General features: G+C 38.6%; 2 protein-coding genes across 2 annotated transcripts; one reads left to right on the plus strand and one right to left on the minus strand.

Annotated features, from left to right (window-relative positions):
* The first annotated feature begins 217 nt into the window (after nt 1–217).
* Nucleotides 218–5,733, plus strand: LOC130105308 (mesenteric estrogen-dependent adipogenesis protein-like). The gene is made up of 5 exons (XM_056271298.1): nt 218–403; nt 487–617; nt 5,105–5,220; nt 5,333–5,503; nt 5,581–5,733. Exons 1-5 carry the CDS (start codon nt 234–236, stop codon nt 5,599–5,601), a joined length of 609 nt encoding a protein of 202 aa, XP_056127273.1. The 5' UTR covers nt 218–233; the 3' UTR covers nt 5,602–5,733.
* An 870-nt stretch (nt 5,734–6,603) lies between these two features.
* alox5ap (arachidonate 5-lipoxygenase-activating protein) lies at nt 6,604–11,292 on the minus strand. The gene is made up of 5 exons (XM_056271300.1): nt 11,192–11,292; nt 10,901–10,988; nt 10,002–10,072; nt 9,114–9,195; nt 6,604–6,844 (listed from the first exon to the last, which is right to left on the minus strand). The coding sequence occupies exons 1-5, from the start codon at nt 11,259–11,261 to the stop codon at nt 6,682–6,684; spliced, it is 474 nt and encodes a 157-aa protein (XP_056127275.1). The 5' UTR covers nt 11,262–11,292; the 3' UTR covers nt 6,604–6,681.
* Nucleotides 11,293–12,629: the final 1,337 nt, after the last annotated feature.

Raw genomic sequence — 12,629 nt, forward strand, 5'->3', positions numbered from 1 at the left:
CAGCTATTTATCAGTATGACAATAAAACTCGGACTTCCCATCACAATGTTAAACTTCTACTACTGAGTTATGACTCAAGTTCTTTTGATGCCCACAGATTCGTAAACCAGCTCCACGCCCACCAAACGAACCAAAGCAAAGGGCGACGGACTCATGAGCTGGACAATCACTCGTGTCCTCAAGAAGTTAAAAAAAGAAATAGCATGCGTCAAAACACCATTTCGCGGTTTGTTATGGACGTTATCGAGCTTGAGTCGTTTTTAAACAGCCCTCCTCGTGGATTCAGTGCCGAGCGTCGCGAGGGCTACACAGTCGTGAAGTGGGACCAGGAGAACAGCTGCGTGTTCATCGATGAAATCCAGTCTAGCAAAGGAAACGCGATTTTCTGTAATTCTCCAGGAAGGTAAATTAATTCAAATAACATCATATGGCAATATACATGTTTAGATAAAGCTTGCTTTTTGTAACTCTTTGTGGCAATTTTAGGAAAATCACGGTGCGAACTTTGGGAGAGTACACCGATTTGAGACGACAACTTACCTCAATGACAATATACATACTGGTGTCTGCATGCGCCAACACGACGGTCGAAGAAAAGAGAAACAGAGATGTTCCAGGTATGATTTATTATTGCTATTAATATTATTTCACACAGTGAAAGTCTTTGACCTGCGTCTGTAAATTAACTCAGGAATTAAAGGTAGGGTAGGCAATTTCTTATCGGCTCGTTTTGAAGAGATCAGATCGTTCAGATCCATTCAGATCGTCTCCTAAGCCCATGCTTCTTTCAAAACACATGAATGCACACAGTAGAATCTGAAATGGCAAATTCCCTTATGTCTCAAATAGGGTTGGGTATCGTTTGGGTTTTATCCGATTCCAGTACCTACTCGGTATTTTTTAAACGGTTCCGGTGCTTAAACGGTTCTTAAATCGGTACTTAAGAAAATGAAACCGTACACACTTTATCAAAAAATAATACCCTTTAATTTACAGGGCCAAACTGGACACAATATTAACTTAAATCTTTAAACAATATAAATACAAGTAACATATGGTAATAATAAAACCAATATAAAATAAAAATTCATATTTACATAATATCAAATGAAACAATATTGTATCAAACAATGTAATAATACTGGAGATTAATAGAGATTACTAGCAGGCAGAGCTGCCAACTCTCACGCATTGACCGTGAGACTCACGCAAATGACCCTTTTCACACAGAAAAATCGCGGACAAAGAGGACACGGACAGACAAGACAGAGAAGGTTACTTTTGATATGGAACAAATCCACAGCTGTCAGATTCTGTCAATATTTTTACGAGATTCACACAATAAATAACGTTTTGGCTCTTTGAAATGTGACAGATCGCTGTAGCGCGTCAGTTCAAACGGCACGTGATACAGCAGCCTACAAATCCACTGCTTCTTAGCTACGCAGCGTTGAGTGAACCTATGAAAGAGAACATCTCTGGTTACTGGTGTAACATATCTCTCAATAGGGAACGAGACGCTGCCAAGCTCCTCGCGCTGCCGACCAGCTTCCTATTTCGGCAAAGAAATCTGAGGAGCAGATGGCGCGCGCGCACCAACATAGTATGACGACGTAAGTGCGTCGATGCGGCGCCCGCGCCATCAGCCAATGAATTGGCTTGATTCTATATGGGATTCAGACTATCGGCACACCCAGAGGGCGTTCTGACACGTAATTTTACACGTGAAATGCAGCCAAACCTTGCGAGAAAGAGCGCGCTTGCGAGACAGAAGAGACTGTGCTCCAAACTGTGTAGCACACGCACGGCGGAGAGAGAGAGAGCGAGAGACCTTGTGTGTGTGCGTGTGTGTCTAATGAAGTTAGGCACCGAAATCAGGCACCGAAATTTTCGTTCTTATTCGGTCTGGTTACTACCGTTTACGTCGGAACCGGTTCCCTATTGGCACCGAGTTTCGGTACCCAACCCTAGTCTCAAAGCACATTACAATAACAATGAACGTATATTGAGTTTGTTCGATATATCTAGGGTTGGGTACCGAAACTCGGTGCCAATAGGGAACCGGTTCCGACGTAAACGGTAGTAACCAGACCGAATAAGAACGAAAATTTCGGTGCCTGATCTCGGTGCCTAACTTCATTAGACACACACGCACACACACAAGGTCTCTCGCTCTCTCTCTCTCCGCCGTGCGTGTGCTACACAGTTTGGAGCACAGTCTCTTCTGTCTCGCAAGCGCGCTCTTTCTCGCAAGGTTTGGCTGCATTTCACGTGTAAAATTACGTGTCAGAACGCCCTCTGGGTGTGCCGATAGTCTGAATCCCATATAGAATCAAGCCAATTCATTGGCTGATGGCGCGGGCGCCGCATCGACGCACTTACGTCGTCATACTATGTTGGCGCGCGCGCGCCATCTGCTCCTCAGATTTCTTTGCCGAAATAGGAAGCTGGTCGGCAGCGCGAGGAGCTTGGCAGCGTCTCGTTCCCTATTGAGAGATATGTTACACCAGTAACCAGAGATGTTCTCTTTCATAGGTTCACTCGGGTGCTTTCACACCTGCCTTGTTTAGTTCGGTTGAATCGCACTAGAGTTCGTTTTCCGAATTGGTGCGGTTCGTTTGGGTAGGTGTGAAAGCAGCAATCGCACTCGGGTGCGCACCAAAAGCGGACCAAACAAGCGTACCGAGACCTCCTCGAAGAGGTGGTCTCGGTACGCTTTCAAACGAACTCTGGAGCGGTTCGTTTGTGGTGAGAACGTGATCCGAACTCGAACAGACCCAACTGTCAGAGAACTGCGTATTTTTGGACTAAACCAGCTGCCGTAGTCAGCCGCGCTGTGTTTTATGGGATGAGGAATAATGTTGACATTTTGCACTAGCATGCAGCTCGCGGACAAACGTGGAGTTCTGAGGAGGTGCGACTTCGCCGCGTGCAGTGCATTAAAACATTTTGTTCAAGCCGCATCCTCGATTCATTATGAAATGTAATTGTTTGCCTAAAGTAATATACTATGACCAGGGATACTATCAGCCCACGCAGTCGTAGACTCTCCATAGTCAAACGCTGTCTGCCGGATTTTCCTCCTCTTTGTTTACTTCCGGGAGCTCTGGAATTTTCCCGCACGTTGATTCTGACCAATCGAAGTGCAGTTACCTCTGGCCAACGAGTGATGTGGATGTTGTCACGTGACTGCATTTTGGTTCGTTTCATCAACTCATCATCTGATTCGGACCAGAGCAATCAGTGTGGTGTGAAAAGGAACCAAAACGCCTGAAAATGATACAAAGTATCATTTTTCGCCCTTAGTCCGGACCAAATGAACCGAACTACAGGTGTGAAAGCACCCTAAGAAGCAGTGGATTTGTAGGCTGCTGTATCACGTGCCGTTTGAACTGACGCGCTACAGCGATCTGTCACATTTCAAAGAGCCAAAACGTTATTTATTGTGTGAATCTCGTAAAAATATTGACAGAATCTGACAGCTGTGGATTTGTTCCATATCAAAAGTAACCTTCTCTGTCTTGTCTGTCCGTGTCCTCTTTGTCCGCGATTTTTCTGTGTGAAAAGGGTAATTTGCGTGAGTCTCACGGTCAATGCGTGAGAGTTGGCAGCTCTGCCTGCTAGTAATCTCTATTAATCTCCAGTATTATTACATTGTTTGATACAATATTGTTTCATTTGATATTATGTAAATATGAATTTTTATTTTATATTGGTTTTATTATTCCCATATGTTACTTGTATTTATATTGTTTAAAGATTTAAGTTAATATTGTGTCCAGTTTGGCCCTGTAAATTAAAGGGTATTATTTTTTGATAAAGTGTGTACGGTTTCATTTTCTTAAGTACCGATTTAAGAACCGTTTAAGCACCGGAACCGTTTAAAAAATACCGAGTAGGTACTGGAATCGGATAAAACCCAAACGATACCCAACCCTAGATATATCGATATATATTTTTGAACCGACATGGAATGAGGCAATAGCGTTAAATACCGGAGGCAATTCCGTTTATATCTATACAGTAGTTACTAGTTTGATACGAGCACATCTGAAAAATAGCGGAGGACGCAGTGTGAGCTGCTGCAGTGAAAGTACATGGTGCAATTTGTTCTAAACATGACACAAGGTTATATTAAGGGCTTCAAAATTACTGGTAAGATATAGTTAACAAGTTTTAAGCTGCTTGCCCTGTCAGATGCTCAGACAGATACTGTTGCTGACTGACAGATAAATAGGCTACTTGCTCTGATTAATGCGTTTGAGATGTGGTGCTTTCCTCAGTGCTTAACTTACATTTCACAGGTATATTCTCCATCTGTAAATGTTAGAAAGTCAAACAAATATGTCCATTTCACTGTCAGGAGAGGACGAGCCTTATGCAAGTGAATCTCTGCTAAAATTCAAGCTTGAATGAGCGCGCCAACAGACAGAGCACAATAGAATAGTAGCGCAATAATTCTGACTAAAATATACATATTGCTAAAATATTTGTTGTTGGAGACAATAAATGTGCCATATGTGGAATTTTTATTACAAGTATTTTTTATGAAAGTGACAATTATAATGGGGCAATCAAATGCAGGCTAATATAATTAGTTTGTGCTTTTGTTTTTATTTTCATTTTTAGTTTAGCCTTTAGTCAGTTTACAAACAAAAGCATTATTTTATATTATATTGCATAGCCTACATTACATGCACTATATTTGTTTCTATATCCTTCAATATCAACATTGTTTGTATGATATCATTGGGCAGGATGTGAAATAAGTTTTTAAAAAATAAAAACAGATTTTCTTTATCCAACTAGAAAAACGTAGAAAGTACCGAGATATATATATCGTAAATCGCCATTTAACCAAAAAATACAGAGATATGATTTTTTTGGGCCATATCGCCCAGACCTAGTACTAAATATGTACTTGAAACAGTGATATTTATGGTCTCATTGATATTAACATCACTAAAGTGGTAAAAATTTGTCAATAGGAAATGCAATGTAGCTATATGTCACAATGTTAACAGCAAAGGGATTATTAAACTTTGACACAGTTGCATACTGTATTTTGTAAAGTCAAATGCCTCACCCTTCTTATTGTCTATAGCTCTCGGATATTACGTGGTGGCGATCAATGGCAGTCATCCAATGATCAGATGGGAGATGGAGAGAGGTTTAGACTGGACTATTTCATCTGTTGCTGGAGAGAGCTATGCAGTTGATGTGAGTTCCTCTGTGGTTGAGATTTGTTTTCAATGATTTATGATGTTCGGTGTTATTTTACTGGCAAGGTAAAAAAAAAAATACTGAAAAGTAAATGCTTTTTTTTGTAAAGGTTGATGTTAGTGCTGCACTACAGGGATGGGTCGGTGAGAACTTTCAAATCCTTGTTGATGCAGAAAAGGTGAAACCCACCTGGAAAGACACGCATTTCACCATCAAGTACCGTTCGGATGCCCTGTTTGACATTCCCTACTGGTTTGGCTTCAGCAAACGACAGTTTAAGGTTTGTTTTAATAATTCAGCAGGCCTCTCTGATGGGTGTATAGTATTGAGAATGTGACTGTGAATCTGATTTTGCAGATCTCTTATCATGGGAGATGAGGTCAACACCCAAAATGTTTTGTGAGACTGCAAACATCTACTGAAAACTTCAGTCTGTGGAATTAAAACCCACAGATGAGACGACCATGAGAGCTATGGAACTGTAATTCATTAAAGCACATTAAAAGACTGTTTTATTGTAAATAAAATTGTATTTTGCTCATGTTAGTAATAGTACATAAGATCATAAAGAAATGGAGATCATAGGAATTTAATCTTAATTATAATTCTGTTGAAGCAGTAAAGGTCAATTTCATAAATACTCACAAACTCAAGGTAGTTACAGCACTTTTTGAAATGAGTTATATTTGTTACTTCACAGTAAGTACATTCATTGCTTTAAATGAGTCTTATTATGAGGCGAGTGATATTATCAACGAGTGGATCCTTGAGCTGGTGTGAGTAAGTGGAGGCGGGGCTAATTTGCATATTCATAGGACCGCCTCGTATACTAAATGAGGCAAGGGTGTAGAGTTCCATTTAAGCTATTTTAAGGCATGAAGAAAGGAAAAAACATTTAAATATGTAATTTTGGTGATTAAAGATGAGTTTTAAGGGATAAAATTATCGACTACAGTGGGACTTTAAGGAAGCTGGATAATTCTGCATATTTCTGATGACACAGAGCAAAACATCACATTACCCTCTGAGCATTATATGACCACTTTAAAACATTTCTTCAAAAACCTTTTACTAGGATGGTACTAATAAAATCAGCCTTGTGATTTTTTTTTTCCTCTTGTGTTGATTTTTAAGTGTTTATAATATATATATATAACATTTTGCAATTAAATGCTTTTGTGACTATCAATGTGATCAATGCTTTACTCTTTTCTTGTCACATCCTCTGACTAACTGACAAACCCTTAACTGAAATAGTTTATCTACACCGATCGATATGCGGAAGTCAACATTTGAAGTGGACCAAAACCTTTCATCAAAGTTATACATGAATTTTTAACAATACCCGTTCTTGTCTTAGGACAACTTTGATTAACTTTTTTGATACTTTAAATGTTGACTACTGTATTTTCACTCTACTGTTTCAGCTCAGGGGAAGTTAAATCTGTCTGGCACAGTTCATGGCAAGAGCAGAAGTGTTGACGCTGCTTTGGTGATGGTCTGAATGTATTCTTTGTAGTCACTGCTGCCATAGGTGAGCATCAGGTGATTTATGATTCCCACAATACACATGAGTGACAGGAAAAAGAGAATTCGTTTCCCGAACAGGAAGCCAGGAGTGCTGTCAAGCATACAAGGAGAATATACGTCAACAAATCTGGTGTGTAAAAATACGGTTGGGCTATTCAATTTGGTGAATGGATATGTTTGTATAAAGAAATATCCAGGGTTGAAACTGTTTAGACACATTGATCTTATCAAAGTTCATCCCATTTGCATTGGTTCAATAATATTTGTATTTAGATTAGCTAATGATGAACATCTAATGATGTTGGAATGCAGAACAGCCCACGTTTGTCTTATGTAGTTTTTAGGTTAGTGTCTTAAGAAAAGTTTATTGTACAGTTGTAATCCAAATTATTCAACCCCCGTTGCAAATCAGGTTTATTGGCAAAATTGACAGACGTTCAGCTGTTTGCAATGAACAAATCAAACAGAAGTAACACAACAAATGTTTCAGGTGGTTTACCCAAATTGAAAATGCAACTTTTAATGACTTCTGCAGTCTGAAAACTATTCAACCCCTTCATGGCAAGCATCTGAACACCCTTTTGCTGTTATGACCTGCTACAGACGAGATGTATAACCAGACACCAGCTTCTGGCTGCGTTTCTGAGGAATCTTAGCCCATTCTTCATGAGCAACGGCCTCCAGTTCAGCAATTTTCTTGGGTTTGTGTGCTGCAACCGCCTTCTTCAAATCCCAGCAGAGATTTTCTATGGGGTTCAAGTTATGTTATGGCCACTGTAGAATCTTCCAGGACTTCCTCTGCAACCAAGCCTTGGTGGAATTTCAGGTATGCTTGTGATCATTGTCCTGTTGGAAGATCCAATGACGCCCAAGCTTCAGCTTCCTCACTGACGGCATGACGTTTTCTCCTTGGATTTCCTGATACTTCAATGAATCCATCTTGCCTTCCACACGCTGAAGTGTTATTTTCAGCATATGCTTTATTATTCTTCTTCCAGACATACCGCTGATCCATAGGGCCGAAAACGAAAATGGAAAATGCATACGTTTAGTATGCGCCTTACTGTGCAAGCTGAAACCCTCAGTCATTGTTGCCACCAAGTCTTGCTGCAGGTCTTTTGCGGTCACTTAAGGGTTTTTCTGAACCTGCATTCTCAGAAATCTGGTTGCAGCCGTTGATAGCTTCCTTATTCTGCCCCGTCCAGGTAGTGTAACCACTGTTCCTTTCAACGGTGTCTCTAGGAACATTTAGTGCCTTCGCTATCTTTTTTTATCGTGTTCCTTGTATGTAAAGGGGCGATGATATCTTCTCTTAACTTTTTGGACCATTCTTTTGATTTAGCCATATTTCTAACATGCAGTCAAACGTGACACTTAACAAACCTAGCCAGTTAATATATTTCATGTGTTTTATTTCAAGCACACCTGGTGCAACTTATGAAGCTCTTGATTAGTTGCATCAGGTGTGCTTGAGACAACACCTGTTTTGCAGATTTGTGCTGTTGTGAGGGATTCTATTCAGGGGGTTGAATCATTTTGAGATAGCAGAAGTCATTAAAAGTTGAATTTTCAGTTGAATTTGTAGCCTGTATGAAGTTCGGTCTGGACTTGATCCGTTGTGGAGCAACTCTGCTCGAAACCAGAGCTGTTCGGACCAATCAAATTGTCAGGGCGAGCTTTATACGATTATTGACAGATGATCAACAGTAACGTAATCATCCACGTCACCAAAGAGCGCTTGGGTTGAATTCGTTTACAACAAAGAATGGCTGCCGCTGGAGAATTGAGATGTGTAGATTCTGCCATCACGTCTGTTATAGAAGATAACGACAGCGCATTCATTTTAAAAGAGGAACAGAGAACCGCGATCAAGGCATTTGCCGATCGGAAAGATGTTTTAGCCGTCCTTCCTACGGGATTCAACATACGTCACTTACTCCGTTGCTCTGATTAGTTGTAGGTCTATCCAATTGAGTGCAGAGGCATTTTTTTTTCCTGGTTCGGTTGAAACACGCCCCATCTTCACAGCCCAATGGAGCAGTATCAGACTCACATTCTGACTAGAATCTGAGTATGACGACGTCAGGCTAATGAATTTGGCGAAACCACTGGAAATATTTGTTGTGTTGAGCCATTTCAACTACTTTTGTTTGATTTGTTCATTACAAACAGCTGAAAGCTGTACATTTTGCCAATAAACCTGATTTGCAATGGGGGTTGAATAATTTAATTTACAACTGTAAAAGTTTTCAATGTTTCAGTTGACTAATGCAACTTTTGCACAAGGGGAAAAAAACATTTTGATGTCCAAAAGGGCTTATTTGTTCACAGTTATGGATTTTTACTTTTAAAAATTGTACCTCTGGCATGTCTGCCCCATGTAGCCAACAAAATACTTCTGCCGGACCACAAGGTAGAGAATGCCAGCAAAGGCAGCTGGAGCTGTAACAAAAATAGTTTATTGTTATAAAATGACTTCAAAAATGTTCTTATTATAGTTAAATGGGCAACCCAGCTAACAGGGAGCGTTCTCAGAACTTTGGATAATGTTCTGGAAAAGTTATAAACAAACATTCTTTCAGTAATGTTAACAGAACTTTCTTTCAAAGGTATCTGGTATTTAATAATGTTCTCAAAATATTAGCACAAAAACATAATTTATACATTATTCATGGAGTGTTTTTTTTCCCTGAAACATTTTCGTTGGACATTCATCGTTTTTTTTTTTATGTTTCCAAAATGATACGTTGGCATAATTAAGAAAAAAAAAAAAAAAAAAAAAAAAAAAATTCTAAAACCTGAACGTTATAAACGTTCATAGAACTTTCCAAAATAATGTTTTTATAACTTAAAAGGAACGTTAGTAAAACATTCTTAGGACATGTCTGTTAGCTGGCTAATTCCCAAGAAATTAATGTACAGTTACTGTACAGGTAATTTCTCTGACTCACATAATTTTTATTGGGGCTGACTCGCATTATGTATGCGTCGGTTGGTTATAATGATGACAAATATTTGCATATGGGTCATAGCATGAATTATTAGCAGAGAAATGCAAACCATTTCTACCACATTACAAAAGGGGTAGTTTCTGTTATCCTTCCACCATATAGTGAACAATGAACATTGATGATAAAATAACAAAGGCACTTTTAATTCTATAATTAAGTGTTCATTTAGTCAGAATGTGATAAAGAAATGTTACACCTTTTATTGATGAAAGTGTTGGTATGAATTAAATCATGTACCTTGGCTGAGGCAGATACCAGCGCACCACAGCACTGCCAGAAATGTGGGGTATGTATCCATGCAGTTTCGACTTAAATTGGGAAGAAAATAACAATAAGTACATAAAGCATTATGAAGCAGTTCATTAAATTATAACAGCAAGTATAACTTTTTATACAGTCTCAAAAACTAACTCTTATCGTCTCTGTGAACTCAGTCACGCAGCTGCTATTCCATTTGACCAAACACTGATGTGCAAATGCGCTGTCAGTTCAATGTAACTTTGAGAAATATTGTGAAAGAGTTGTTACTTCCTCTCTGGTGGTAGTTAATGACACTTTTTATGATTGGATCTAAATTGAGACAAACCAGAACCCAACAGTCTAGATATGCAACTGATAATACGTGTTTTCAGTTTGGTATATTCTAGCATAACTGCCTAAGTCATTTTGTGTTTTTTCTTGTTTTCCAAAGACATTGAAATATGACTTAGGCAATTATTATGCTATGAGGCTAACGATATGTGAAATGTGCAGAAATTAAAAATATGTAAGAATAGCATAATACATAATTGGGCCAGATACTTTTTCTGCCTTTTTCCCCTTATGTCCAAATTATCCCAATTTACTTTAATGTAAGAAATGTGTTGAGAAATTTTTAAATAAATGCAAAAAAATAAATGTACATTTATAGGCTTTCAATAACAGACAGACCAGTGCAACCCTCTTGCAACATTAAGATTATGTAAATAAATCAGGAAGTTAGTTTCACCAACAACAGGAAAATGTGGAGCGGTTATGCAAAAGAAGTCACACCATCACTATTTGATAAATGGATTCTTCATCTGTGTGTATATATAATCATCTTACATTATATCAAATTCCATGAACAGAGTGGAGAAACTTAAATCAATACTCACTTTGCACAGGACAAGCGCTCAAAAGCTGTAGAATTTTGTTTAGAATTAAGCCCTGTGCACTCTTTTTCAACCTTTAGGGCAAAGAACACTAAAGGAGAAGTCAATATATTAGACATTAGGTATTATGGGTATTTTAATGACTTTGCATGTTTATGTATAGGCTACATTGTGGACTAATTCCTTCTAGATGTATAAACACAGCACAATGTTTTCAAAGATGATTTGCATACACATTCTGCATAAACATCATTCAACTATACAACTAAAAAGAGTAAAATCTAAATGTCTTACCATTCTGAACAACGCTGAGAAGAGTGACCAGCACTAGCAAGATAATGTTGTCCATCACTTCAGCATCCATGTTCTCCGTGTATAAACTGCAACAGGTCTGTTTCAGCACTGTTGGTCTGACTGCGCTCTGATCATTTTAGTATCACAGATATCACCACCACTAAGCTGATGCGTTTCCTGGTGGGAGGGCAGCTCTATGATCATTTTAATATAGATAACATCACCACTAACTGATGCGTTTCCTGGTGGGAGGGCCACTAGAACTTCTAGAACTCACTTCTGCTTCACAATGGTGCATTTAGTCACTTTTGAAACAAAATATCTCAGTGTGGAAAAACTGTTCCTGGTACAGCTGCATTTCGTTTCACAGCTCATCCTATCAGCTATTTCAGGACAAAATGCAGTTTAACGAACACACACTGAATCTAAAGTGGAAACTGACAGTTTGTTGATCGTACGGTTACAGACTGCCTTGGTCTAAACTGGTTTGGTCTTAGCTGGTTTAAGCTTGTCTCACACTCTAAATCCCTGAAACTTGGTTCTGGATGTCAGCTTATTAGCAGTGAGGCGCCATGTCCTGACATGGTTGTGTCAAATTAGGGAAACATCCTAAATGTGCATTTTCAGAGGACCTTCTTGAACAGGAATCCAGAAGTGATGACATCTGCTCCAAACCCAGCCAACAGACCAACTGGTATTGTCACTTTTATATTTAAACACTAAATAGCTACAAGTAATCAACTTCATGCAGTTCACCAGGCCTCACAACATTAACTTTCGTCAAGAGGTGCATACATTTTTGGTGGACCTATTTTCGTTTCACTTTTGTGACATGGTCTCAGTTTACTTTCCAATGTTTTTTTGTGAAACCAAGACTACTTCAATATTGCATTATCAATCATTATGATTATTTTAATATTGATTTGAATATTGTTAAAGGGCAGTTAATGAGGAAATGGATATCTTATTGGTCCAACTGAATTGTGCACGAAACAAAACACACTCCTGCACCGGAAAAGGCGGATTTCAGTGAAAAAAATGAACATTTCTTATTTTTAGAATTGCCGTATTCCTGTTTTTATTGGTAAATGGAAATGTACAATATTATAATTGCTGTATTTTTTTATTGGCTAGAAATTGCTCTTATATATTCGTCATTGTGGCAGTAAAATTCACTTTCCCCTTCAAAAATTAAACATGTCCCGGACAAGCATTAATGTCGAGCCCCTGACACACATAAAATCATGTATTAACACTGGAAAAGCCATGAACAAATTAAAACCAATTGTAGGATTTCAATATAGAATCATTGTGAGGCGCTTTTAACTCAAAAGCTAAATTAAATGTCATTAACCACACTGTATTCTGTTTTTGAGAGCATTTAATGTGAACTGCTTAAATATTGTGAGAACCATAAAAAAGGACAACTCAAAAAAAC

This window comes from Rhinichthys klamathensis, unplaced genomic scaffold (genome assembly GCF_029890125.1).
Source record: "Rhinichthys klamathensis goyatoka isolate OS25496 unplaced genomic scaffold, OSU_Roscu_1.1 h1tg000314l_1, whole genome shotgun sequence".
Lineage (NCBI taxonomy): Eukaryota > Metazoa > Chordata > Actinopteri > Cypriniformes > Leuciscidae > Rhinichthys > Rhinichthys klamathensis.

What these genes read in the sequence shown, in the direction of transcription:
- LOC130105308 (XM_056271298.1), top strand. Translation starts at nt 234, where the DNA reads ATGGACGTTATCGAGCTTGAGTCGTTTTTAAACAGCCCTCCTCGTGGA. An exon ending in TTCTGTAATTCTCCAGGAAG is followed by an intron (nt 404 to 486) that starts GTAAATTAATTC and finishes TGGCAATTTTAG; the next exon opens with GAAAATCACGGTGCGAACTT. An exon ending in GAGAAACAGAGATGTTCCAG is followed by an intron (nt 618 to 5,104) that starts GTATGATTTATT and finishes TATTGTCTATAG; the next exon opens with CTCTCGGATATTACGTGGTG.
- alox5ap (XM_056271300.1), bottom strand. Translation starts at nt 11,261, where the DNA reads ATGGATGCTGAAGTGATGGACAACATTATCTTGCTAGTGCTGGTCACT. An exon ending in GAGCGCTTGTCCTGTGCAAA is followed by an intron (nt 10,073 to 10,900) that starts GTGAGTATTGAT and finishes TCCCAATTTAAG; the next exon opens with TCGAAACTGCATGGATACAT. An exon ending in ATGGGGCAGACATGCCAGAG is followed by an intron (nt 6,845 to 9,113) that starts GTACAATTTTTA and finishes TATGCTTGACAG; the next exon opens with CACTCCTGGCTTCCTGTTCG.